The sequence below is a fragment of the Canis lupus genome, chromosome 1 (genome assembly GCF_048164855.1).
Source record: "Canis lupus baileyi chromosome 1, mCanLup2.hap1, whole genome shotgun sequence".
In the NCBI taxonomy this organism is placed as follows: domain Eukaryota; kingdom Metazoa; phylum Chordata; class Mammalia; order Carnivora; family Canidae; genus Canis; species Canis lupus.
This window is the reverse complement of record NC_132838.1, coordinates 28,886,188-28,911,222: the sequence shown is the minus strand read 5'-3', so window position 1 is coordinate 28,911,222 and position 25,035 is coordinate 28,886,188. Positions and strand designations below refer to the sequence as shown.

General features: G+C 38.9%; 1 protein-coding gene across 18 annotated transcripts in view; it reads left to right on the top strand.

Annotated features, from left to right (window-relative positions):
- Window positions 1-25,035, top strand: part of AHI1 (Abelson helper integration site 1) — a 199,003-nt gene that overhangs the window by 152,311 nt on the left and 21,657 nt on the right. For 16 of the 18 annotated variants that reach the window (XR_012030072.1, XM_072824443.1, XM_072824495.1 and 13 more), the window contains 3 exons: window positions 88-250; window positions 3,900-3,997; window positions 24,028-24,086. Coding sequence is in view for 17 of the 18 variants with exons in the window: in XM_072824443.1 (XP_072680544.1) it covers window positions 88-250; window positions 3,900-3,997; window positions 24,028-24,086 (320 nt within the window). In the remaining variant the exon portion in view is untranslated. The remainder of the gene's footprint in view (window positions 1-87; window positions 251-3,899; window positions 3,998-24,027; window positions 24,087-25,035) is intronic. The other 2 variants (XM_072824541.1, XM_072824571.1) reach the window with 2 other exon arrangements.

Genomic DNA, 25,035 nt, shown 5'->3' with positions numbered 1-25,035 from the left:
TGCTCTTCTGCAAGAGGAAGTGAATGTTGGGGGTTTTCTCTGTGGTACAGTTGTGATAAAGCTGTGGTGGTCTTATCTCTCTTGTAGGTAGTGGCTCTTTATGACTACACAGCGAATCGATCAGATGAACTAACCATCCATCGCGGAGACATTATCCGAGTGTTTTTCAAAGATAATGAAGACTGGTGGTATGGCAGCATAGGAAAGGGACAGGAAGGTTATTTTCCAGCTAATCATGTGGCTAGTGAAAGTAAGTTTTATGCTCCCTTCCTGGTTTACTAATATGGTATAACTGATAGTCCAAGATTTTATCATTTACTACCCTTTAATTTACTCTCTTTGTAACTTTTCCTTTATGTTTACTATTGGGTATTGCTTTTCGTTGTCATGATGCAAAAATAAATAAATAAAAGGGGGCACTGATGCGATGCACCGAAAGCTGCTCCATTCTGAGATTGGAATACTTACTTGCTTTCACAGACTTATCCTGGGGGACCTTCCTGTCTAGCTACCAACATTCTTCTTCAGCCCCTTTTTGCCCACCATCTATTTCACACACAGTTATGTCAGTTCTTCTCTTGCCACAGTGACTCCTCAGTTGACAGGCACCTCAGAACCTCTAGTTCCCCAAGTCCCATTCTTTTACTTTGTATACCTCAGTTCCAGCTGGAACCTGCCAAAACAAACCTGCAATAGATTGCTTCATTCTCAGGCAAATTAACTCCCCGTTTGTGAAAGGCCTAGGGAATGAGCTGGAGAAGAAATTCTAAATAGGAGTTAGTGAGAGCTGTAGATTTACTACCAGGCCTGGAGAGGTGCAAGGAAAGCCTGGAGATAAAAGAACTTAAAAGACTCAAGAAAGGGGACAAGTATAGCAATGCCTCTTTAGAAGAATGCTTCCTATCAACAGCTGCCCTGGTAGTGTGGTATGAAAGCCCAGTGCTCAGGAATCCGGAAAATTCGCCATTAATACTGATATGCCTCAGTTTCCTCCCATAAAATGAGGAAGTTGAACTCTGTCATCTCTGAGCTTCCTTCCAGAAAGACTAAAATTGTGTAGTTCTGGTTTAAAATGTAGTATAGGCTGCCTTGAGGACACTCCATTTTGAATCATTATTGTGAAGTCTTTTGTTTCTTCAAAGAAGAAATTATTATAAATAACAGGTGACTTTCAGGCTTGTCTGTGGAGCCCCATTTAACCCAAACTGGTTAAGCAAAAGTCCTATTGATTCCTAACCTAAGTTCTGAATTTTGAGAGCAAAAAAGATGAAGGAAAACAGGAAGAACAATTTCTTCCATGAGTCTTGGGTGCTGGGCTAGGCACAGACGAAATGAGTTCTCTCTTCACTCTCTACCCCATCTGCCGAGTGCTGCCCCCTCCCCTGCCTCACACTCTCCAGGGCTTCTGTCTCTACAGCTCTTTCCCTCAGCTTATCTGCTGCTTTCGGCAAACTCCTCCCCTCAAAAGTGCTTAGTGTGTCAAAAATTACCCACTTCTCTCCCTCATAACAAAATTCTTCGTTTCCTCCATGCCACTGTTATAAATCTTCATCTCTGAGTAGTAAATAATTGATAGCTCTCAAACTATTTTTAATGTTCAAAAGAGGATACATAATGGAGAAAAATTAAGGCAGTGTAGAAGAAAGAAATTTTAGGACAAGTTAATTCCCATTCATTTTTCATAAGCTAAGTACTTGTAACTTCCAGATTGCCTCAAATATCCCAATTTCTTCCCTCCCCTTCCCATTGATGGTTTTCCCACTGCCTCTGTAGGTCTAGTTCAGCAGGAGTAGCTTCCAGTTCCAAATCAAGAAAGCTGGCTGCACAGTCATGGTGGCTCTGGAGTATGTCTGTAATTTTAATTAGATGTTACAATCCATTGTTTCTTCTAGACACAAGTGGAAACATTTAAACTTTTTTTTTTTTTTTTACTAGACAGTATAAAAAGATGATGTATTTATTCCCAGGCAGAATGGTATTAGAGTTTTAACTTTAGAATCTAGTTAGTTTGCAGAAACAACCTCTTAGGCTTATGAACCTTAAGAGGCTATAGATATTTGATCCACAGAGGGTTAAAAATCCATTAAATTTGTCTTTTGTTCCATGATAACCAAAGTGCAACATCTAAAGTATATCACAATGATACTTGGTGGCCTCATGCAGAAATTCTGTGTTTCAAGTAGTGACCATCTTCCAACTGCCAGAATTCCTTATTGTATCTCAGAAGAATTGATACTTTATTTTGGCATCAGTCACTGCTTCTTGAGAAAGACTTTTAAAGGCCAGAACAAACAATTCTCAGAAAACCTGAGAATATAATGATTGAATTCTCACTTCATCAGGGGTTATCTTCTTTTCCCTTTTATCCTCCTTTATAACCTGAATTTAACAAAACCTCACCTCAGTTTTAACATTAGGAGGGGAAAAAAGACCATCAGCAGCATATTCCCCTTTAAAAATAGTGGGAGAAATTGTCCTTTATCTTTATCCAAAGCCAGATATGCAAAACAAATGCTCAAAGGGAGTGTATAGATGGGAACAGAATCTCTACCAACCATTCAGTTGAAAGGCATGTCCTCTAAGTGAACAATGACACAATAGAAGTTCTCCATCATTATAAAGAATTTATTCCTTTTGTATCTTAAGCCACCAGGAAGAAAAAAATGAACAGGTTCACTTAATGACATCTAACATCCTTTCCAATAAGAGATAAACCCAGCAATATAATCAACGCATACACAAAGCCAATTAATATACCTAACAATTGTAGAATTTCAATCAGGCATAGTTTACCAATTTCTCTAAGTTCAGAGTTGCCCAGAGTTGTTATTTAACTGAAACAGAAACACATTTTCTTTTTCAGTCCTTGAAGATTTCCACATTTTAGAGTCCACATTGTGTGTAAAGAGATTATATAAATTATAGTCTCAAATTCGACCCTGTAAACAGATTCAAGGTTATGTATAGCTCTAGCCCCATGCTCATTTATTTTGTACCATCTTCCCAGATTATTCTTTGACCACGCCTTTGCCTGGCAAAATCCTACCTGTTCTTCAGAGACTGACACACCTTCCACTTCATGGATTGAGCATTTGCTATCTATATCAGAATCTGTCCTTATTATCTCTCTTTTGAATAATGTCACATTCTCATGTATGTTACACTTTTTTTTAAGATTTTATTTATTCATGAGAGACACAGAGGAGAGGCAGAGACACAGGCAGAGGGAGAAGCAGGCTCCCTGTGGGGAGCCGATGTGGGACTCGATCCCAGACTCTGGGATCACAGCCTGAGCCAAAGGCAAACACTCAACTGCTGAGCCACCCAGGTGTCCCATCATGTATGTTACACTTACTTGTGAACATATCTGTCTCTGACCAGGATTCTGAAATCCTACTAATGAAAAATTTCCAATCATAAATTATGTTCTTTTGATAACTAATGTGTGTAACTATAAATCGTTTTAATACTAAGTGCCAGGGGGATCCCTGGGTGGCGCAGCGGTTTGGCGCCTGCCTTTGGCCCGGGGCACGATCCTGGAGACCTGGGATCGAATCCCACGTCAGGCTCCCGGTGCATGGAGCCTGCTTCTCCCTCTGCCTATGTCTCTGCCTCTCTCTCTCTCTCTGTGACTATCATAAATAAATTAAAAAAAAAAATAAAAAAATAAAGTAAAATCCTTTCTAACCCTAACTTTCCACGAACTATAAAGCTTTCTCAGTCTTTAAAAAAAAAAAAAAAAAAAAAAAAAATACTAAGTGCCAGGTAGCTTATTGTTACACCAGAGAAGTGCATATCAAGATCCTTAGTTTCATATCTGCCCCCCTCCATCATTATTTATTTACCCTATGGGTCAGTGCTCCTCAGTTTGATTACATGAATTCCTTGTTCAATTCCAGCGTTATATCAAGAATTGCCTCCAGAGATAAAGGAGCGATCCCCTCCTTTAACCCCAAAGGGAAAAACCAAAACGGAAAAACCTTCAGCTCTTCAAAAGGTAGGTGTTTTCAATATGGATTGCATATGAACTTTAATTTTCACTCTCTCTAGATAAAATATTACTTCATTCTTCATGCTTATATACTTCATTGCTTGCATTATTTCTTTTTATATTGGCACCAACATTATGAAATATATAAGGCAAATATTATTTTTATAATTTTTATTAAAATATTATTATAGCCATTTTCCAGATAAGGAAACCAGGGAGGCTCAGAGAGATTAAAGTAGACCCCAAGTCACAGCCCAGGTGATGGAACTTGTGACTTTAAGTGAGATGCTATTTCCACTGTACATTTATTGCTATAACTATGATGCTGACACTGTCATGCATTAATACTAAAGGTCGTTGGAGCCCACAGAATAAACATGTTCTCTTTTCCTGGAGCATTCCTCTTACTTGTTAGTAATTCAAAGTGTTTTCAAGTTAAAATGAATATGGACATATTAGCCAGAGAAATGTCATGTTTTTTAGCCTGTGCCATCAGATCCCCCAGGGATATGGGTCAGTATTCTTTTGATGATAGTAGTACTTTGGTAGAAGAACTTAATAAGCACTATACCATCATATAAATTACTTATTAAACTTATTTTATTTAACATTAGCTCTTGCCTTAGATTGAATAACTTCACTTCTTGACCTCTTAGACTGACATTTTTTTTTTGTACAAATACCATGTCATGATACAGTTTTTTCTCCCCTGTAGAGTTTTTGACAGTTGAACCTCTTATGTTGTTCAGTCATTTAGCCTGTATTTATTGAGTGCTTCTTTCCATCCTGGGCATTCTGTTAGTCCTCATTGAAACAAGATTGAGTAGGCAAAACACTTGCCCATCAGGAGCTTGAAGGCTGGTGGGTGAGACACCCACAGACTATGTCAATTCCCATGGACTGTGGCAGGAACTCTAACGAAGATGTGTGCACAATGCATTGGGAGCACACAGGAAAAAACCCTATAAATGTGCCCCTGAGGAGTCCAGAAAGAGCTTCCAGAGAGGTTCATGTTTAAGCTGAGGCTTATAGGATGAAAAAGTATACGCTAGGTAGATGATCTTAGAAAAAACATTTTAACAGAGGAAATAACTTGAGGAAGGTGTGATATGGTACAGTCCTGTTTGGAGAGTTTAGGGTCTAATGGAGAGAAGGAGAGGAAAAATGCAAGAGCCAAGCCACGGAGAGCCTGGTGTGCTCTGCTGAAGTGCTTAGTTGTAAATCCTTCAGACAAGGGCATCCACTAGAGGAGGTAGTCCAGGGAGTGACAGGGACAGATTTGCATGTTAAAAATAAAAGGGAAGGTATAAGGTATAACTGACAGGATTTTCTGATTGATTAGATGTGATTAGGGAAGTTGGAATTTAGGATTGTGCTAAAGCCCTGGCTTATCAATACAACTGAATGGATGGAGGTCCCACAGAAATAATAAAAGAATAAGGAAGATTTGGGGATCTAGAGACAGGTAGTGGTAGGGAGTAGGCTGTGATGAGTTCAGTGTTAGGTATCTTGATTTGTTAGTGGTGTCTATAATGCTCCCAGGTACAAATATTCCCTAGGGAGTCAGACATGCAGGACTGGAATTTGAGAGAAGGTAGGGCTTCAAATTACATGAGGAGGAGTCAGTATATTCATTATATTATAGCGGAAGAGTTGAAGCTTATAAAGAAGGTGATGGGGGGAGGGGATGTACCCTGGGAAACAAAGAGTTGCAGAAAAGGAGGTGTGCGGAAGATGGAGTAACTGGGTGATGGGTACTGAGGAGGGCACTTGATGGAATGAGCACTGGGTGTTATACTATATGTTGGCAAATCGAACTTAAATAAAAACAAATGTAAAAAAATAATAATAAAAATTTAAAAAACGTTGTAGAGTTCTGAGAGAAAGGCCAGGGACAGAATCCCAAATGAACACTAGTGTCTGGGGATCCCTGGGTAGCTCAGCGGTTTAGCACCTGCCTTCGGCCCAGGGCGTGATCCTGGAGTCCCGAGATTGAGTCCCACATCAGGCTTCCTGTGTGGATCCTGCTTCTCCCTCTGCCTGTGTCTCTGCCTCTCTCTCTCTCTCTCTCTCTCTCTGTTTCTAATGAATAAATATATAAAATCTTAAGAAAAAAAAACACTAGTGTTTCAGGAACAATCTGAGGAAGAGGAGAGATTAAGAAAGAATAATCAATCAATCAAAGTGGAAGGAAGAACCAGAAAAAAGTACCCTAGAAACCAGGGGAGGAGAGAGGCTCAAGGAGGGTGTAGTCCTTATTGTCAGAGATAGCCAGTTAGGCTGTTTAAGCATTTAGTGAGCAGGAGAACCCTGGCACCTGTGTGGAAGTATCAGTGATTGATACTAGTAGGACAAGGATTGAAGAGTAGAACTCAGCACTCAGCAAGTGGACTCATGAACATCATTCCTGGAGCTTCACTTGGAGGAAAAAAAAGACCGATAATGCCTAGTGGGTAACACACTTCCAAGAATGACTTTTTATATGCTGGAGTGACATGTAAAATTATATATTAAGGAGACAAAACCAATGGACAGCTTCAGATTGGAGATAGATAAAGAAAGCACATATGGACCTTGGAGAAAGCAAGAGGTTTTTATCAGAAAGACCGGTTGATAGATTAGTCTTGGCTTAGAGCAGTGGTTCTCAACCTACGGTGATTTTGCCTCCCCGGAGACATTTGGCAATGTCTGACGATTTTTTTGCAAATATATGCATGTGGGGGGATGCTACTGGCATCTCATAGGTAAAATATCTAAACATGTAAAATGTACAGGGCAACTCACACCCCACCAAAGGATTATCTGGCCAAAAAATGTCAACAGTGTTGAATTTAGAGCAGTGCCCCCACATCAGTAGATAAGTTGATAGAGTGGAAGTCTGGAAAATAAGGCTATCATTATGTTCTCCAAAGCATAAAAGAGGTCCACTTCAAAAGTGAGAGTTAAAGGAGTCAGGAAGAATAATGGCCATTAGGGTACCTGTAAAGGTAGTAAGAGCAGGAGCTCATTTGGAACATACACAGAGGTTCCTGAGTAATGCTGAGAGCTGCTGTTTGGATACCATAAAAATGTAGGCAGCTTAATTCTGTGTAGTTGGATTTTTTTTCTTCAGTAGTACTCAGCATCCTGGCCATAGCAGTGGAGAGGGCATATTTAGTTAGATACATATTTGGAGCATTTGTGAATGTGATAAAGCACAAGAGGATAAGAGACTTGATAATGTTGTTAAGAGAGTTACTGGAGTGACAGACATTCCATGAAGGATCTGCCAACTTGGAAAGGACATGGAATCAGAAGACTAGCCAACTTAGAAAGCAAGGTTCTCTGTAAGGTTGCAGTAAGCCACACACACCCAGCTGGAGCCAGAGTGTTCTACACTAAAGAAGTTAACAGGCTGGAACTGTGGCCTTTAAACCCAGACTCTTTTGCTTATTTAATATTTCAGATGTCAGGCAACTTGAGTTTATGATAAATTCACAGAGTGTATAAGAGCTGAAGGACACATTAGAATTAAACTGGCCAAGGAACTAGGACCCAGAGTGGTGCACAGGTTGTTCCCTTGGATATTAAAATCCTGGGATGGTTGCAAGAGTTGGGATGAAGGGGACACTGGTAAACCAAGAGCCGAAGTCCTTCATTCTTGTGTTAAAACAGATGTCTCACCCTTGGCTTCACATTGAAATCACCTAAGAAATGAAAAAAATAAATACTGATGCCTGTCCCCATACCCACAAAATGATTTAATTGGTCTGGAATGTGAGCTCAGCATGCGTGGATTTCAAAAGCTTTCCAGATTATTTTAATGCAGCCAACATTGAGAACCATTATGTTAGTGACCACAAGATCTGAAGGTAACAGCTGCAAAGACAAACAGAGGATAGTCTAGCCAGGTGTCAAGACATCCAAGGAGGTATGTTTTGAAAGTATAATAGCCTGTGGGGCACCTGGCTGACTCAGTTGGTAGAGCATGCAACTCTTGATTCTGGGGTTGTGAGTTCAAGTCCCACATTGGGTGTAGAGATTACTTCTAAAAAAGAAAGTATAATAACCTAAAATTAGCAACAGAAAGCTAAGAGGGAACCAGTGTTACCAGACTCCTGGGGTTCCTGATTGGGTTATATGAGAACAGCCTGTGCTACAAAGAACTAAGGGAAAAAAGTGTTTCTAGGTGAAGCACCAGTTTCAAACATAGCAAGGACATATGGCAATGGTTGCCTGTGGCAGTATGGAGACAACAGGGGATACATTTCAAAGGATTGATATGCAATTTGGGCAAATGCTACATGTGTAACATTATCCATTGTTTGGAATTGAGCACCAGATTTTAGAATTTAGGGAGATACTAATGTAAATGTACAACCTGAAGACATTTAATGCAGTAAAAGCATTTATAACATTAACCCAGAGAGTCATTGTAACAGCTGCCAACATTCATAGCCTGTGTCATGAACTGCCCAAGATACTATGAAAGACAGAACCTTTACTTATAGCAACTTACTGGTATCCCTGACTCCACATCATGCTGACCTTTAAAATTGGGGTTACTCAACTCCCACTTCTGTGTTCAGTGGCCTTGAACCAGTTCTGCCTCAGCTGGAGGAGATAAAGGAAATTGGAATATCTTACTGGCTGCATGGGAAGTTGGTACTGCCCTTTCTGCCCCTTCCTCTTCCTGATGTGCCTGTGATCCTGTGGATAGAGACCTCTCACCTGCTTCTCAGATCCCCACTTCTCACTGTCTCTGCCCCTCCCCCTCCACTTAGAAGAACTCACTGCATCATAGTCTTAGCTGTTTTTTTTTTTTTAATGTTTTTGTGCTTTGCTTTTTCCTCTCACAGACTGATGTCCATACTTAAAATATACCTTTATTATTTATATGCCACCAGACCAATTCTTCAAATACCCTGAGGTCTGCCTCAGGCTAATCCCGCTGCTGCCAAACTCTGATTCTAAATAGATGTCAAGGAACTTGCAGACATGCAATGTAAAACATTTTTAAACTTAAATTAGGTAAAAAAAAAACAAACTTAAAATAGGTAAATCAAGGAAGTTGCAGAGGTTAGGACTCCATGTAGGCAAGGGAGAAGTAAAGTTCTCATAGTTGAGAGGGAACTCAAGTGACCTTTAGAGTTTAAGATTCATAGATTTCTTTTGTTGAAAAGCATGATTTGATCTGCTTGGTCTAATCCATGTGTTAAAATAGAATCCTCTACCTGGTTTTCCTCCTAGGGTTGTACCAGATGTATAGTTAGATAATGTTTGACTTTCCTCTGCAGGAAAATATCAAGAATGATTTCTGCTTATGTAAAAAGAAGAAACAGCAATGTTGTCCCAGGTAATCAAAATGCCTTGGGTACACTCTGAGTCATGATGCCAATAGCCAGCCCTTGAGAAATGTATCATTGGGCTTCCTTAGCACCTGGCATAGTTTTATTTCTTCAGTCGAGTTCCTTTATCAGAATATATATGGTTTGATTTTATCAAGATCCTGCCACAAATTCTATCAGATGTTTAATTTCATGTAAAGTTTTATATTTATCATCATATATATTAAAAAGAAGAATATGAAAAGTAGTCTTTCATAAGTACCTAGAACTGGGGAGGAGAAGGTTCTAAATTCTTAGAATTACAGAATTGGTGACTTGGAAGGAACCTTAGAGATCATCTACAGTGATTCAAGTCAATTCCTTCATTTTACAGATAAGGAAGTTAAGATCCAGAAAAGTTGTAAGAGTGTTGTTCAACCCCAATTAAGAGGGGTGCCTTCATGTTCTCAGGCCAGTGCCCTTTTTTCCCCCACTTCTCATCAGCAGCACAGACAGCTGTTACCTGCACAGCCAGCTACATTTTGTGTCACACTGGCTTTTATATTCCTGTTTTGTGTCTTCTTCATGGTACCCACCTCCATGTGGAAGTTTTTAGAATTATATTCTCTATACTTTTTTAAGGAAACCTCAGTAGTTTTCTTTCTTCTTTCTATTAAAATATATTTGAATACTGAATATTCAAATAGTTTCTATTCAAACTATAGAATAAGAAGTAAAATTATATCTTTTAGAAGCTTGACAGCTGCTAAATCCTTTAAGTCTGTCCAAGTGGAACACAACCTGTCCCATTGCTGCAAGCCCCCAGGTACCTCCCAGCTTTTCCTCAAGTTAACTGCAGTGTCAGTGGGTGATAATAGCATCGGGCTCTCCCAGGGCAGGAGGCAGGCACAGAGCTGGTCTCTCATGGGGAGTTGATCTGGGAGTCCCCAGACATATCCCTGGTTACCTAGACCTTGGAGCAGGAGGAGAATGTTTTCCTCAGGCTCACTCCAGAACATTGTTAGCATGATATGCTGTCAGTTTGCATCTAATAGAAGGAAAATATTGGTTCCATCACAGAGGGGAAAATAACTACAAAGTTCTGAAAAAAAAATAGTGCTGACTGTGACAGCCTTGGTTTATTTGTGTTGTATTTTGGACCTTATTTTTTCTTCATCTTTTTATTTTTGCTAGCCTAAGCATTAACCTATGTCATCCATTTATTTGGGGAGGAAAGTTTCCAATAAAACTCCTATTTAAAAAATTTTTTAATAATTTTAAGGTTTTTTTACTATAAAAGTAATATATGCTCATAGGCTTAAAAATTTAACCAATATAGTATAGTATAAATTAAAAATAAAGCCCTTCTGGTTAATATTTCTATTCACTCTAATAAGTTTCTTCCATGTCCTGTTAAAAATGTTTTCTGCAAATGTGAGCACACATGTCTTTATTCATGTTTGTTCTTTTTCTCGGTGAAACTAGGATCATACTTAATATTCCGATTTTTTTCTTCCACCAATATATCCTAGATATATTAGCAGACACTTAAAATAGATTTCTTTTTTAAGTTTCAAGATACTGAAATGCCCAATTTCCTTTTTGTTTTAATTCCTAAAATGCCCAGTTTTTTTAAGTTTCTGAAAATGCTTGGGTTTTTTTTCCTAAAAATGAAGCCTGGATTAATTGTGCTGTATATCACTATTTTCAAAAATCATGTCATACAGAAAAAAAAAATTCCATTTACTGGTTCTTGTATCAAGAGGTACACATGTCAGATACACTAGGAGAAGGAGAGTAAAAGGAGAGTGTATCAAGAGTGCATGGAGAATTATTTTTAACCACAGAAATAATTTTATTATGTTAAATCCAACAACCTGTTTATAATACATAGTGCTTGTTTTTTGGTATGTTTAAACAGATTTTCCAAATATCAAAAGTTAGTAAATGTACACTAAATCATTGAAAATACAATCATAACTTTATTGCCTCCTTCCTATTGTTAAAGAATAATACTGATTTATGTCTTTTCTTAACTTTAGTAATTCTTTTTATCAAAGAAAATACACTGTGATTTATCTCTGATTTGTTTTATGAAACAGATAAAAATTAACTTACGTTTGGATTTGTTTTAAAAATTCGGGAATATTTGGGGCACCTGGGTGGTTCAGTTGGTTAAGCATGAGCCTTCAGCTCAGGTCATGATCCTGGGGTTCTGTGATGGAGCTCCACTTGGGGCTTTCTGCTCGACAGAGAATCTGCTTCTCCCTCTGCCCCTCTCCCCACTCATGCTCTCTCTCTCACTCACTCTCTCTCCCAAACAAATAAAATCTTTTTTAAAGATTTCAGGAATATTTAAAGTTTTCTTCCTTTGTCTGAAGAGAACTAACCCAAAATCTTAACTTACAAGGTAAATTTTAAAAAGGTTCTTATTTTTGTCCCATGAAGAGTCTCAATGCAGATGATACTGATATGTATTTTTCTTCATTAATTTGTTTCAATAACAAATATTTTGAGAAAAAATATTAATTTCAAAAATCATTATTTACATTTAAAATTTTTCTATTAGTTGAGAGAACATATTCTGCAGAGAAAGTAAGTAAATCCCGATGATGTGACAGCAAAGCGAGTGGGAGTCACCTCACACCCACAGACTATGTTCCCAACAGTAATGTTCCTAAATGTTCTACATGAAGAAACGCTAAAAGCCTCCAGAATCTCTTACCTTGAAAGGAAACCACACAGTCTTGACCTTCTTACAGGTCCAGTGACCAGTTTTACTACTCATTCTCCTTTTACTCTCCTTCTCCTAGTGTATCTGACATGTGTACCTCAGCCCCTGCTCTGTCTCTTCCCCTCAGCAGCTATGTTACTTGCAATTTAGGGCAGTTCCCCTCTGTGTTTCCAGCACCCTCTTAACCCTCAGCACAGTGAGACCACACTGACAACTTGCCTTCTCAGTTTATCTAGCCTGGGCCAGGACCTAGATAAATTGCCAGTTTCAAAATAAGGGGGCTAGAAAGAATCCGTTGGGAGCCTCCACTGTATCTGAGTATGTAAAAAGTGTAAAATGAGTGATACTGTACTAGGCCAAACCTATGTTCCACTTGGCCCATTACTCTTACTGTAACTTTTACAGTTGTATGACAGAACAATAATAAGTTTGTTCTTCATGATGATATTTTCAAAGGTTAACCTAAATATCAGCGACATCCCTTTAATAATCTATCACAGATCTAAAATAATGTAAGATATTGTTGGGAGAACTTCCCACCAGTCATTCCTAGTTGTAAATTGTCCTTTAGATAGCAGCAGAATTGATTATTATCAGTCACTCTGTCTTCTGACTCTACTATCAGCATGTCTTTTTTTTCTGAAGGTCTCTAATACCCTAACGCTTCTGTTCTCTTGTTTCATCAAGCACTCCAGGCTTTCTTAACGTTGGCACACTGGCATTTTGGGCTAGATAATTCTTTGTTTGAGGGAATGTGTTGTGTGTGTATTGTAGGATGTTTGGCAGCATCCCTGGCCTCTATCCAGTAGATACCAGAAGCACTAATCCCCTCTAGTTGTGACCATCAATAATGTCTTCCAGACATTGTCAAATTTCCCCTGTTCAGTTGAGAACTACTGCTCTGTTTTAACTTTAAAAATGTATAATATTGTTATGTACAAATTACAGTTCTTATTTTAAGGTTACTGAAATTTTGCCTTCATCTTTCCATTTCTGGGAAGTAGTTAAGTAGTGGTGTTGGAGTTATAGACTGTCCTACCTAAAAACAACAGCTTCACATGAAATATATCCCGACCATGTGAGACTCAGCAGGGGTATATATAAAATGTCTCTCACTTACATGTAGATAGCTCTTGAGTACCATTTATTTCCTTTGCCTTAGAAATTAACTGTATGCTAATGTTCTTGTCATCACTTAGGAGTCTCAATAATGCCATAATGCTCTCTGATTTTAACACGGTTTTCTTTTAGTCAACATACAAAGGAATGAACTTTTTTTTAATTTTTTTAAAAGATTTATTTATTCATGATAGACATAGAGAGGCAGAGACACAGGAGGAGGGAGAAGCAGGCTTCGTGCCGGGAGCCTGACGCGGGACTCGATCCCAGGACCCCAGGATCGCGCCCTGGGCCAAAGGCAGGTGCCAAACCACTGAGTCACCCAGGGATCCCCCTTTTTTTAATTTAAAAGTCTCTTTTATCCACACAAACCCTGAATACAATACAACACATTGGAACAGATTTGCTTTTATCACTCTTCTATAGGCAGAACTTTTCTGGGCTTAATGAGCCTCTTCTTTCTTTTTACTCCTATTTATGCTTCCCCATCACTGTGGATATGTTGAAGTAGCAGCCTCTGTTATACACTGCTGTGTCTTACACAGAGAAAATATAGAATGCTTGATAGACCTCCAGAGGTTGACATCTCCTTTGTAAGAAAATCTTCTCTGCTCATGTGATACCAGCTTGCAGAGTCACTGACTAGAAAGCAGTATTATTCCCAAGATAGCTGTAGAAAAACATGCCCAGGCCAAGATCATGAGGCCAGATATTGCCCTATCCTTAAATTCACTGGCAAATGTAAGTCTAAATTACATTTCAAATTGAATTTTCCCATATGAACAGTCTTGTAATGTGGGTCACATCTTCTGTTACAACTTTTGTAATTATCACAAATACCACGTATATTCAGTCTATTATATCTAATAAATTTTACATTATAAATGTTAGAACGTAAGTGTGGTTTACTTTACGCTCAGGTATACGTAGTAGATGTAAACCTATTAAAAAGATGTAAAGAGCGAAGTTAAAAAGCAACCTCACTGAACAATTTTGTTTAAACTAATATGGATTTACATGCATATGTACACATGTTGAAATGATGAGGAATAAGGAATCATTCATTTAGACTGCAGACTGGCCAGAACCTCCACTTGGTCAGAGAAGTCTTCCCCCACCCCAAATCTCATGGCATATTGTTTGTGTCTTATTACACTTAGCACCTGCTACCTCAGTGCCAAGTTATTTGTACATACATTTGCCCTCTCTAAATTATGAGATACAGCCTCACTGTGTCTGTTTAGTATTGTTTATCAGGAGGGAAATTGAAACCTTGATGGGTAGTTCTGGTAAGAATTCGAGATTCAAACCAGAAAAAGGGAAGAAGACAAGAGAGGGAGGCGATGGCAACAGTCTATGCTTATTGGCTACTGAGCTGTACTCACTAAAACAGCTTCATTCACCCAAGTCAAAAATTAGTCTTTTGCTCTCCTACCCCAATAAATTGCCAATTTGATATGTGCCTGATTAATACTTCTCAAACTGCTAGGCCTCAGAATTATCCTGGTGCCAGATCCTACCCTAAATGTACTAATCTTTGGGAGATAGCCCTTTATTTTCTGAAAGCCTCTCACGTAGACATGAGAGTTATGGAATTTTGCTAGAGAATGCTCTTCCAGCCTCATTGGATGAATAACATATCTACTTTAGATCCCTTGATTGCTGGATATCAAGTCTGAGTTGACCTGACTCTACAGCAGCTTCTAAAGCATTGTGCACAGCTATGTGAACCAATGGGAATCAACTTCCCAGTAACTCTATTCCCTCCAAATTTCCTCACCTTTGTACATTACATATAGAATATTCTCAATAAATGTTTGTGATTTGATTGGGAGAGAACTCCCAAAAACTTCATAGATCTGTCAGGATCTGAGAAGAACAGAGAAGGTAGCAGTGAAGAACAGTAAAATAGTGATTTGGTGAATACATGGAAGCCATGCTGAAAAACACAGAGTAGATTCTCATTGTTCATAGTAGTTATGTTCTCTGAATTCACCATGAACATTGAATTAGTGACTAGTGAACCAGTGCTCCTAGGAAAAATACAGGATTAGGTTCCTGTGAGCCTCTGGTCACAACATTTTCATCAGCTAGTATAAAGTATAAGGACACTTTATTTAATATATATTGTTGATCCATTAAAATTGAACTCCTATCCAGCAGTACTCAAACTTGTGCCTAAACGAAGCTCAGTTGACACATATATTTAATCTAAGGCACATCAGCCTTCTTGCATGTAGTCACACTAGGCAATACTTCAGCACATTGCTTAGGGATCATTTTAAACCACAAAATCACCAGTAAAACACAAAAATGTGAAAACCAGAACAATAAATAGGCCACAGAAAGGATACTTATATACAACAGTATTTATTTAGAACATTTGAAACATGCCAAAGCATTAGAAGTTTCTAGTGTTCCAACCTCAACTAGGATTGTGTGCATCAGGCAGTTCAGATTTTCAGCACTCTGCGCATGTGCATGTGTTCAGTCGCTGTAAAAAAACACCGCAGGTATCGATCTGGGATTACAAATGAGAGCTGTGGTGTGAGAAGGCGAATTTGCAAACAGGCAATGCACAAATAATGAGGATCAGTTGCATTTTGAAACTTTATTAAAAGTTCATAGCTGTTTCAGAAAACCTGTTAAGTCTTTATAATAAAGATGAAGAAAAAAAAAAGATGAAGAAGGAAAAGTTCAGGCAAAAGGAGTTGGTTTAAAAGGAAAAAAAATATAACCTGCAACTTCTAGCATAGCTCATGTGTCTGACTTTTTTCTCCTATTTCTTTCTTCTTCACTGGATGGAAATAAAAGGGCTCAAACTTCCTTGAAGGCAGGGACTATGTCATGTTCAGAATTAAATTGCCAGCATCTAGTGCAAAGCAGGTGGCCAAAGAATGTTTATTGAGCAACAGAAGGAGCAGGTAGACGAATAGGAGCAGCTGTGCTGAGGTAACGACGACTCTCGCACGTCAGCCCTGAGCCCCATGAAAGCCCACAGCCTGGCATTGCATGCACTGGATATTCAGCAGTGCACAGGGGGCTGGAATGGCCTTCATAAAATGGTTAGGTCTCTGACAGTCTCTCCAGCTTCCTTCCTTAATCTCCCATCGCTAGGGAACAGTGCAGTCCCAGAAGGGATGGAAGATCCAGGTGATCCTGTAGTTTGCAGGAATTAAAGAAAGAGAAGTGGAAGTGGTGTTCTGATGCTTCCTGCCCTTCCTGTTATCTGCAGTCATTTTTCATTCTCCTTGAATCCGGTCTCTCTTGGGCCACCAGGAAATAAATGCATGGAAGCAGAAATTATTTACCAGTTTGATGCTGGACACATATAGTATTTGGAGCATGTGACTAAGCACGCTTTTTAAAGATTTTACTTATTTATTTTGAGAGAATGAAAGAGAGCGCACATGTGCACAAATGGGAGGAGAAAGGGGCAGAGGGAGAGAGAGGAGCAGGGAGCCCAATGTGGGCCTCAATCCAGGACCCTGGGATCATGACCTGAGCTGAAGGCAGACACTTGACTGACTGAGCCACTCAGGTGCCCATACCCTCTTAAAGATATTGTCAAGTCCCTAATTTCTTACTCCCAAGTTGACTTTGTCTCTTCTTCAAAAAAAAAATATATATATATATATTTTTTTTTTTTTTAATTTATCCATGAGAGACACAGAAAGGCAGAGACATAGGCAGAGGGAGAAGCGGGCTCCCCATGGGGAGCCCAAATGTAGGACTCCATCCCAGGACCCCAGGATCACGCCCTGAGCCAGAGGCAGACACTCAACTGCTTGAGCTACCCAGTTGCCCCTGACTGTCTCTTCTTGAAAGAGAAGTCATTAGACATGAATTTTCTCTACTTCTCATCTCTCTCTGTATTTCTGTTAGTTTCACCTTCCTTCTCCAGCTGCTTTCAAATCTCAATGAAAGAAGCACGTTTCTATAGTTGACCCCTCCACTTGTAATTTTGTTTTGTTTTTTTAAGCTTTATTTATTCATGAGAGTTACACAGAGAGGCAGAGACATAGGCAGAAGGAAAAGCAGGCTTCATGCAGGAAGCCCAATGTGGGACTCCATCCCCGGGACTCCAGGATCATGCCGAAAGCCAAAGGCAGACACCCAACTGCTGAGCCACCCAGGCATCCCCCTACTTGTAATTTTGGTCATTTTGCCATCCCACATTCTTCTAGCTCTCACCCCATCAGTGACCCCATCCTTATTCCTCCACTCCTTTGACATCTTCATTATTCATTTCACACCTGTGTGTTGAATGCCTGCTGTTTTCCCAGGCACTCTGGTGGGGTGTTGTCTGAATGGTATAAGAGCAAATTAAACAGAAACAGCCCCTCCATTTATAGAAGTTACAGTCTAGTGAGTGAAAGTCATTGTAATTAGTCATGAAAGGAAGCATATGAGCAGTGAAAGGACAGTGAGTATGTATGAGGCCATGTGGTGAGAGGTAGATGGTTAGTTTTTATGAAGAGGATACATTTGAGGCACCAGAAACCACGTGTGCAAAAGCCCTAAAGTGGCCAGAAATGCTCACCAGAAAAATTGGAAAGTCGACTCTGGTCACAGTGCGGGTAGGAACAAAGGATAAAGTGCAGAGTGGAGGAAAGGACCAAACCCAGCTGTTAATAGACCAAGTAAAGAAATACCCCCAAAGTTGTGGGTCATTACCACCACTGTCTCCCAGCTGCTTCTCTTTCCTTTTGTAACACTGCCCTTCCTGCCCCTTTCTCCTTCTCTGGCTCAGCCTGCCACTGTCATACAAGCCTTTTCCAACATACACGCTGCTGCATCTTTTTTGTTGTTGTTTTATATTTTTCTTTAACATATTTTTTCTAGATTATCTCTTCTACCCCCATAGTTGCAGATAATACTTTGGTATTTCAGATGTATCAAATTCTATATCTATAACTCGGGCTCCCTGAATCCCCAATGTGTATTTCTAATTGCCTACTAGAAATTTTTATGTAGATATCATTCTGGAATGTCTGATCTGATATGCCCATCATCTGCCTCCTCCTTTAGGGATTTTTCTCTTGAAAGAGCTGGCAGATAGTCAAACATCAGGGGGTTTTGCAGCACAAGAGGATGATAGACTTCTGCATGAAATGCAAGAAGAACAAATAGAAATGGTCCCTGACCTAAGCTTGGTGAGGTCAAGAAAGCTTTTCAGAAGAATTGATTTCCAAATTGAGTTTCATGGGAGGAAGGGCATTCCTGGTAGACCGAACAGATCCATACAAAGGCATGGTGTATTGGGGCCACCACAAGTATTTCATCATGGCTTGGGCTTGAGATGCAAAGTTTAAAAATAGAAAGTGCTGAACCTGAACAAGTAGACAGGATTAAGAAGGTTCCTATATGGCATGTTAAGAAGCTGGATTTTATCCTGAAGCTGGAGCCACCGGAGGATTTAAAGCGTGGAAGACAGCATGATCAAATTGATTGTTTCAAAAGCTCACTCTAGAGATGCCTGGGTGGCTCAGTCAATAAGCGTCCAACTCTTTTGGCTCAGGTCATGATCTGAGTTGTGAGACCAAGCCCATCGGGCTCTGTGCTGGGTGTGGAACCTACTTAGGATTCTCTTTTTCCCTCTCCTCCCCCACCCCCAAGCTCGTGTTCTCTCTCTCTCTCTCTAAAAAAAAAAAAAAAAAAAAAGGCAAAAAACAAAAGCAAGCTGACGTCAGAAGCTCTGAAAAAACTAGGGAAAAGCAGCACTAAAGGAAGTAAGACCAGGAGAAGCAATAATTCAAGCCAAACACAATGAGAAACTAGGACCTGGTGACTAAATCCATGTGAAAATAAAAGAAGAATCTAGGTTTCTGATGTGAACATCTTGGGACTTAAGAATATAAGCAACACTTCAATTGGAGACTCACAAAGTTGACAGTGTCTTTGTGGCAGCCAATTGCAGATATCTTTTGAGCATCTATGGAACTCAGGAGAGATGTGCTGAAAACTCAGACTTCCTAGGTAGTTTTGATGAAACGAAGTGAGTTTTCAGAAAAAAAAAAAAAAAATGTGTATACAGAATTTGCTAAAAACTGGCGATTGCCAAATAATTTTAAAGAAAACTTGAGATCTGGTTTCATGGTATTGATTTGGAAGTCATTAACCTAAACACACTGGTTAAATACATGGGAACAGAGGAATATAGAGAATGGAAAGGACAAAGGGCAGAAGGTAATTAGGGATGTCAGCTTTTTTAAAAAGTGAACAGAGAGGAGAGATCACAGGAGGTATATTGGCATGAAATGGCCCCCTGGTCCCTGCCTTTAGCAGTCTTCACTCTTCCATTCTCCCACCTTTGATCCACCTGTTCCCAGCCTACTGGAGATGAGATACTTTGCCAAAATAGAAATCAAGTCATGTGACCTACTGGCTCAGAAATCATAGTTGGCTCAACATTGTCTATAAGGTCCAAATCTCGTAAATGTTTATCTAGATCCCACACCTTGAAGATTGAATTGAATTCTGACCTACTTTTCATCTTCTCATCCTCCTGAGTAGGCTACCCTGCAGACATTCTTCAAACCTTTGCTCACCCTGTTTTCTTGAACTGTAGAGTTTTTTTGTGCCTCTCCAATTACCAGAATTGCAATTCATCTCTTAAGATCTTGCTAAATGCTCCATCCTCTGTGAATACTTTTTTAAAGATTTTATTAAAAAAATAATAAGATTTTATTTATTTATTCATGAGAGACACACAGAGAGAGAGAGAGAGAGAGGCAGAGACACAGGCAGAGGGAGAAGCAGGGAGCCCAATATGGGACTTGATCCGGAATCTCCAGGATCAGGCCCTGAGCTGAAGGCGGCACTAAACCACTGAGCCACCCGGGCTGCCCTCCTCTGTGAATCCTTCTCAAAAACCTCAAGTTACAATTCAGGGCTTCTGTTCCTTTATTTCCATACATTTCCTTTTTTACCTTTATCATAATGTTTGTCCCCCTCTGCTTTGTTGGTTGTATCCACATCTTTCCCCATTATATCATAAACTCTTACAGTCTACTCAGCTTATACCCCAGGATGTGTAGCACAGTGCCTCACTTACAGCGTAGCATTTCATAAATATCTGTTGTTGTTGTTGTTGTTGTTGTTGTTGTTTTAATTAGTACTGAAAACTACAAATCGTGAACCAAGGTGAAGACCTTCGCATTTTGTTTAATATTTTTTTAAATCCAATCTCACAATCCCTCTTTTTTTTTTAAGATTTCATCTATTTATTCATGAAAGACACAGAGAAAGAGGCAGAGACATAGGCAGAGGGAGAAGTAGGCTCCCCACAGGGAGCCCGATGTGGGACTCAATCCCAGGACTGCGAGATCATAATCCGAGTCAAAGGCAGACGCTCAACCACTGAGCCATCCACGCACCCCGCGTTTTGTTTCAAAACTGTGTCTTCATGTAGGGAAATATTTTGTCCTTAAGGAAATGCATCATAATTTACATAATCAATTACAAATAATCATAAACCAAAGAATCAACAGCAAACATATGAATATATAAAGTTGTAAAATTGTGCTCCTGGAAACAGTTTTAGCAACAGAGGAAATCTAGGCGAGCTTGTCTAGTCCAGTTGTCTATAAACTCTTTTTTGTAGAATCCTATTCTTTAGGGCTCTGGGGAGTTGGGCTGGGAAGACAGGGTTTGCCAGACCACCAAACCTAGCTTCACTTAGAGTAATTCTACATTTAAGTGTTTATATATAAGGCTCTCAAACAAAACTGTTCTGAAAAAAAAAAAAAATAGTTTGTTCTTAAATCAGTTTGAAGAAAACAGAACTGTACCCTTCAGGCTACTTCTGTAAGCTTGGTGACTCTGGGCCTCCATTTCCTCATCTGTAAAATACAAGAACAGTGCTACCGTAGAGTTCATGCTTTTATTCTGAGCGCCGTCTTGTTCATTTTCAAGTGAAAAACAGATCCCAAGAGAAGTTAAGTGGCTGTGCTCATTAACAGAGAAAGTTAATGACAGAGCCAAGACTGGTGGGTGGTGGTTTTCCTCTTTTTTTAAATTCCTTAAAGTGAGTATAAGTAAATTACAGATATTAATTATATGGGCAACGGAGAACTATCAGAAGGTATTATAAACAGCATGTAAATATAGAGTCCTACTGTATCTTAAATTTGCCTTATTTAAAGCTCACTAGTGTGCTAGCTACAACAGACATTGCTTGAACATTTACCTAATTTTACATTCATTCTTCAAGTTTACAGAAAATTTTGGGTGAGTTGTTTGCATGGCTCATTTCTCTTTTACAGAGCTATTTATGAGTTGTTTTCTTTGTAAATCTCCATGAAATCAGTGGAGGCACTTAAAATCATGCCATTAATCATTCCTTTCATGTTTAAGTCTCACTGCATCTAAATGTAAAAGCATCATGGAGAAGCTGTGAGGGTTTGGGAAGCAGGAGCCTCTGGATTCTGATCCTTTCATTCATCTCCTTTGATTTGCTCATCTTCCTCTCTTCATCCCCTCCTCTCCAAATCAAGGGTATCCGTGAAGAGGAAACAGAGTCACAAAAACTGAGTGGTGTGCGTGGACAGGAGGGAAAGAAGGGTAGTGGTGCTCCTTGGCCTTGTTTATGGTGGGGGTGGTGCTTACGGGCTGATCGTGTTCTAGCCTTGGGGGCTTTTATGTTAAAAGAAAAAAATGAAACAAAACAGCTCACAGAGACACCTCCTTCTTCCCCCTCCTTCTGCCTCCATGGGTAACTACCCATATGACGTGCTGCTGCTGAGACCAAGGAATGAGTGAGTAAAGGTGTTTAGAAGTGGAATATTGGTCCGAATTAAATAAGTGTCCTTTAACAAATAAGTATTAAAACTTTGTAACGTGGATACCCTGTTAACTTGGGATTCATAGGATTTGAACACAAGCCATGAAAAAGGACTTGGGTGTGCCAGTCACTGTAACACAGTATACAGTAGGAAAGAGCAGGGACGGTGTCAAACCCACTTAAGACACTTTTTGAGGGCATGACAGCACCCATTTTACATGAACAGTCTATTAAAAGCAGGTCTGGTAAGACCTGCATGTGGCAATACACTGTTACTCATTTGTCAGGGTCACAAATAATTAAAAGTAACATTGACTTAACAGTGATGTATTATTATCTGTCTTCTTTTCCCTCAACCTTTGGAGTAGGTTCCGATTTTTATTAGAGCTGTTATGTTGAAGGTTTTTTTTTTTTTAATCCAGAGTTTTACAAAGTTTCACACATTATACATACATTTATGATAAGATACTGGCCTTGCCATGGGCAAAAAGATAGAAGTAATACTTATTAGACCATATAAAAAATAAAATTAGTATTAATTAAATTAATTTGCTGTGTTTGGAATTTATTTCATAAGTCTAGGGCAAAACTAAAGAAATTCAGTTATAATTGATGCTGAGTTTAGATTTTGATGGCTTTCTTTACTTCTTACTCTGTCAAGTTGAGGGCAAATAGACTGTTTGTAGTCTGAATTAGTCCTTAAATTGAATTTTTTGTGTGTTTGTATTTTTTTCCCCACATTTTAACTGAGTCCGATCATCTTCACCTGTAGAGAAAAATCAAGGTGTTACTTATTCTTTTGTTGTTTTGTGAAATTGAGTCACTTGCTACAACATCCACCTTTCACCACAGTCTTCTTGTTCTTTTATTCTTGTTTTTATCCTATGCTTGATTTAAAGCTATAGAGATAGCAATAATATGACATAATTATGATCCAGAAAACAATATCCTCTTGAAATCTTTGTGATGATAAGTAATACCTGTTTTAAGATATTCAGTGCAAATCTTGCAGAAATCTGATTGTGAAGGAGGAAATCTACAAACCGAAATAAGCTTCGGGAAAGATAAGGCTTGGAAAGCAGTAGTTGCTCAGACAACTTAACCCTGAAAGAAAAGGTTGTACTCCTTTTCTTTCATTTTGGATTTTTTTGAGATTTTTTTTAATTTAAGTAATTAAATAGATATGGTATATCCCTTTCGTTTGTATATAACTCAAAACTTTAACATAGGAACAATGTATATTTTCTATGTGAATTTTATTTATTTTTTTAAGATTTTATTTATTCATGAGAGATACACAGAGAGGCAGAGACAGGCAAAGGCATAGGGAGAAGCAGGCTCCATGCAGGGAGCCTGATATGCCCTGGGCCGAAGGCAGACGCTTAACTACTGAGCCACTCAGGTGTCCTTCTATGTGAATTTTAAAGGAATCTTTCCATAACATGTAACTATCTTAAAAAAAAAAAAAAAAATTCGTAGTCAATTTTATAGCAACATTGGGCTGATTTATTAAAGACTATCTCATATCAGACACCATTTTCCCACCGTATACTTTCATCTGGAGTTAATGCTTGAATTCCTGATGAACCATCTAACACGATGCTCAGTATAATCTGGCACCACTGGAAGTGCTTATTAATTTGTTTTCCCCCAGGAAGGTGCCATTAATAAAATATATCCTGAACAAATTTTGTAGAAGACTGTTTTCAGATCAAAATTTTACATGATATCATCAAGGTGAAAATATAAACAGTTGCATGATATCATCACTGTGAAAATATAAAGTATACCGAAAAAATGAGGAAGAAAAGCTGCAGTGTTGAAAGATAAATTTAGAACTTAAGCGATCTCCCACATAGTATGTCTAGATTAATTTAGACTGATTCACACCTGACTTTTTTTTGCCACATACCTGAAAACTGACTTTGGGTATAAGTGCTCAGATGATGTGAAGAACCATTTGGTTTTCCATAAGAGTAAATACATGTTTCTGATAGACAGACATGTTCTCTCCTCATTCAGCAAGTTGTGACTATTGCCTGCATTATCTTCTCCAAGTCTTGCCTCACCAATTGTTGTTCTTCTTTCACAGCAGCCAGTCATTAAGGACAAGTCCCAGGATTTCAGACTGGGCTCAGAGTCCATGACACAGTAAGCAACTTCTCCTCCTAAATAATTTGTGGTGATAAATAGTTGGGTTTGGTTTTTTTTTTTTTTTTAAGGATTATTTCTTCATTTCTCTTTTTAAGACATTACAACCAAAAGTTAAATTTTAGATCCCTGATTTTGAAAGAGGTAAGCTAGATTAAGGAGAATATTTTAATGGTTGGATATTGAAGATATATATAAGTTACAAGAAATAATAGTAAATAAAATTAAAATATCACACTAAATTTTTGTTTTTGTGGGCCTGTTTTGTCTTTTATTTTTGAGTAACATTTTACTTTTTTTTAAATTTTATTTATTTATTCATGAGAGAGAGAAAGAGAGAGAGAGAGAGGCACAGACACAGGCAGAAGGAGAAGCAGGCTCCATTCCATGCAGGGAGCCTGACATGGAACTCCATCCGGGTCTCCAGGACCACACCCGGGACTGAAGGTGGCGCTAAGCCACTGAGCCACCCAGGCTGCCCTATTTTTTTTTTTTTTTTAAAGATTTGATTTATTCATTTATTTGAGAGAGAAAGGGCTCTTGCATATGCACACGTAGGTGGGTGGGGGTGCAGAGGAAGAGGGGAAGAGAATCCCAAGCAGACTGCCTGCTGAGTGTGAGGTCTGACTCGGGGCTCAACTCATAACCCTGAGATCATGATCAGTTCAAAACTTCTGATGCATTGACAATCTAACTTACAGAAATTATCAAATAAACTCATGTATTATCTCACAAGATAATGTTTCATTCTACAGATGAAAGACAAACATGATTTTTAAATGATTTTTAAAGAGTCACAAAATCATGACCTAACAAGATTCCTTAGAAATTCTATATCCCGTCTGTTTTCTAGTCAAGAAAACTAAGGAGAAAGGCCTTGCATAAATTTCACAGGACATGTCTGTATCAGTGCACAGACCAAGACCAAAGGTTCCCAGACTACTGGGGT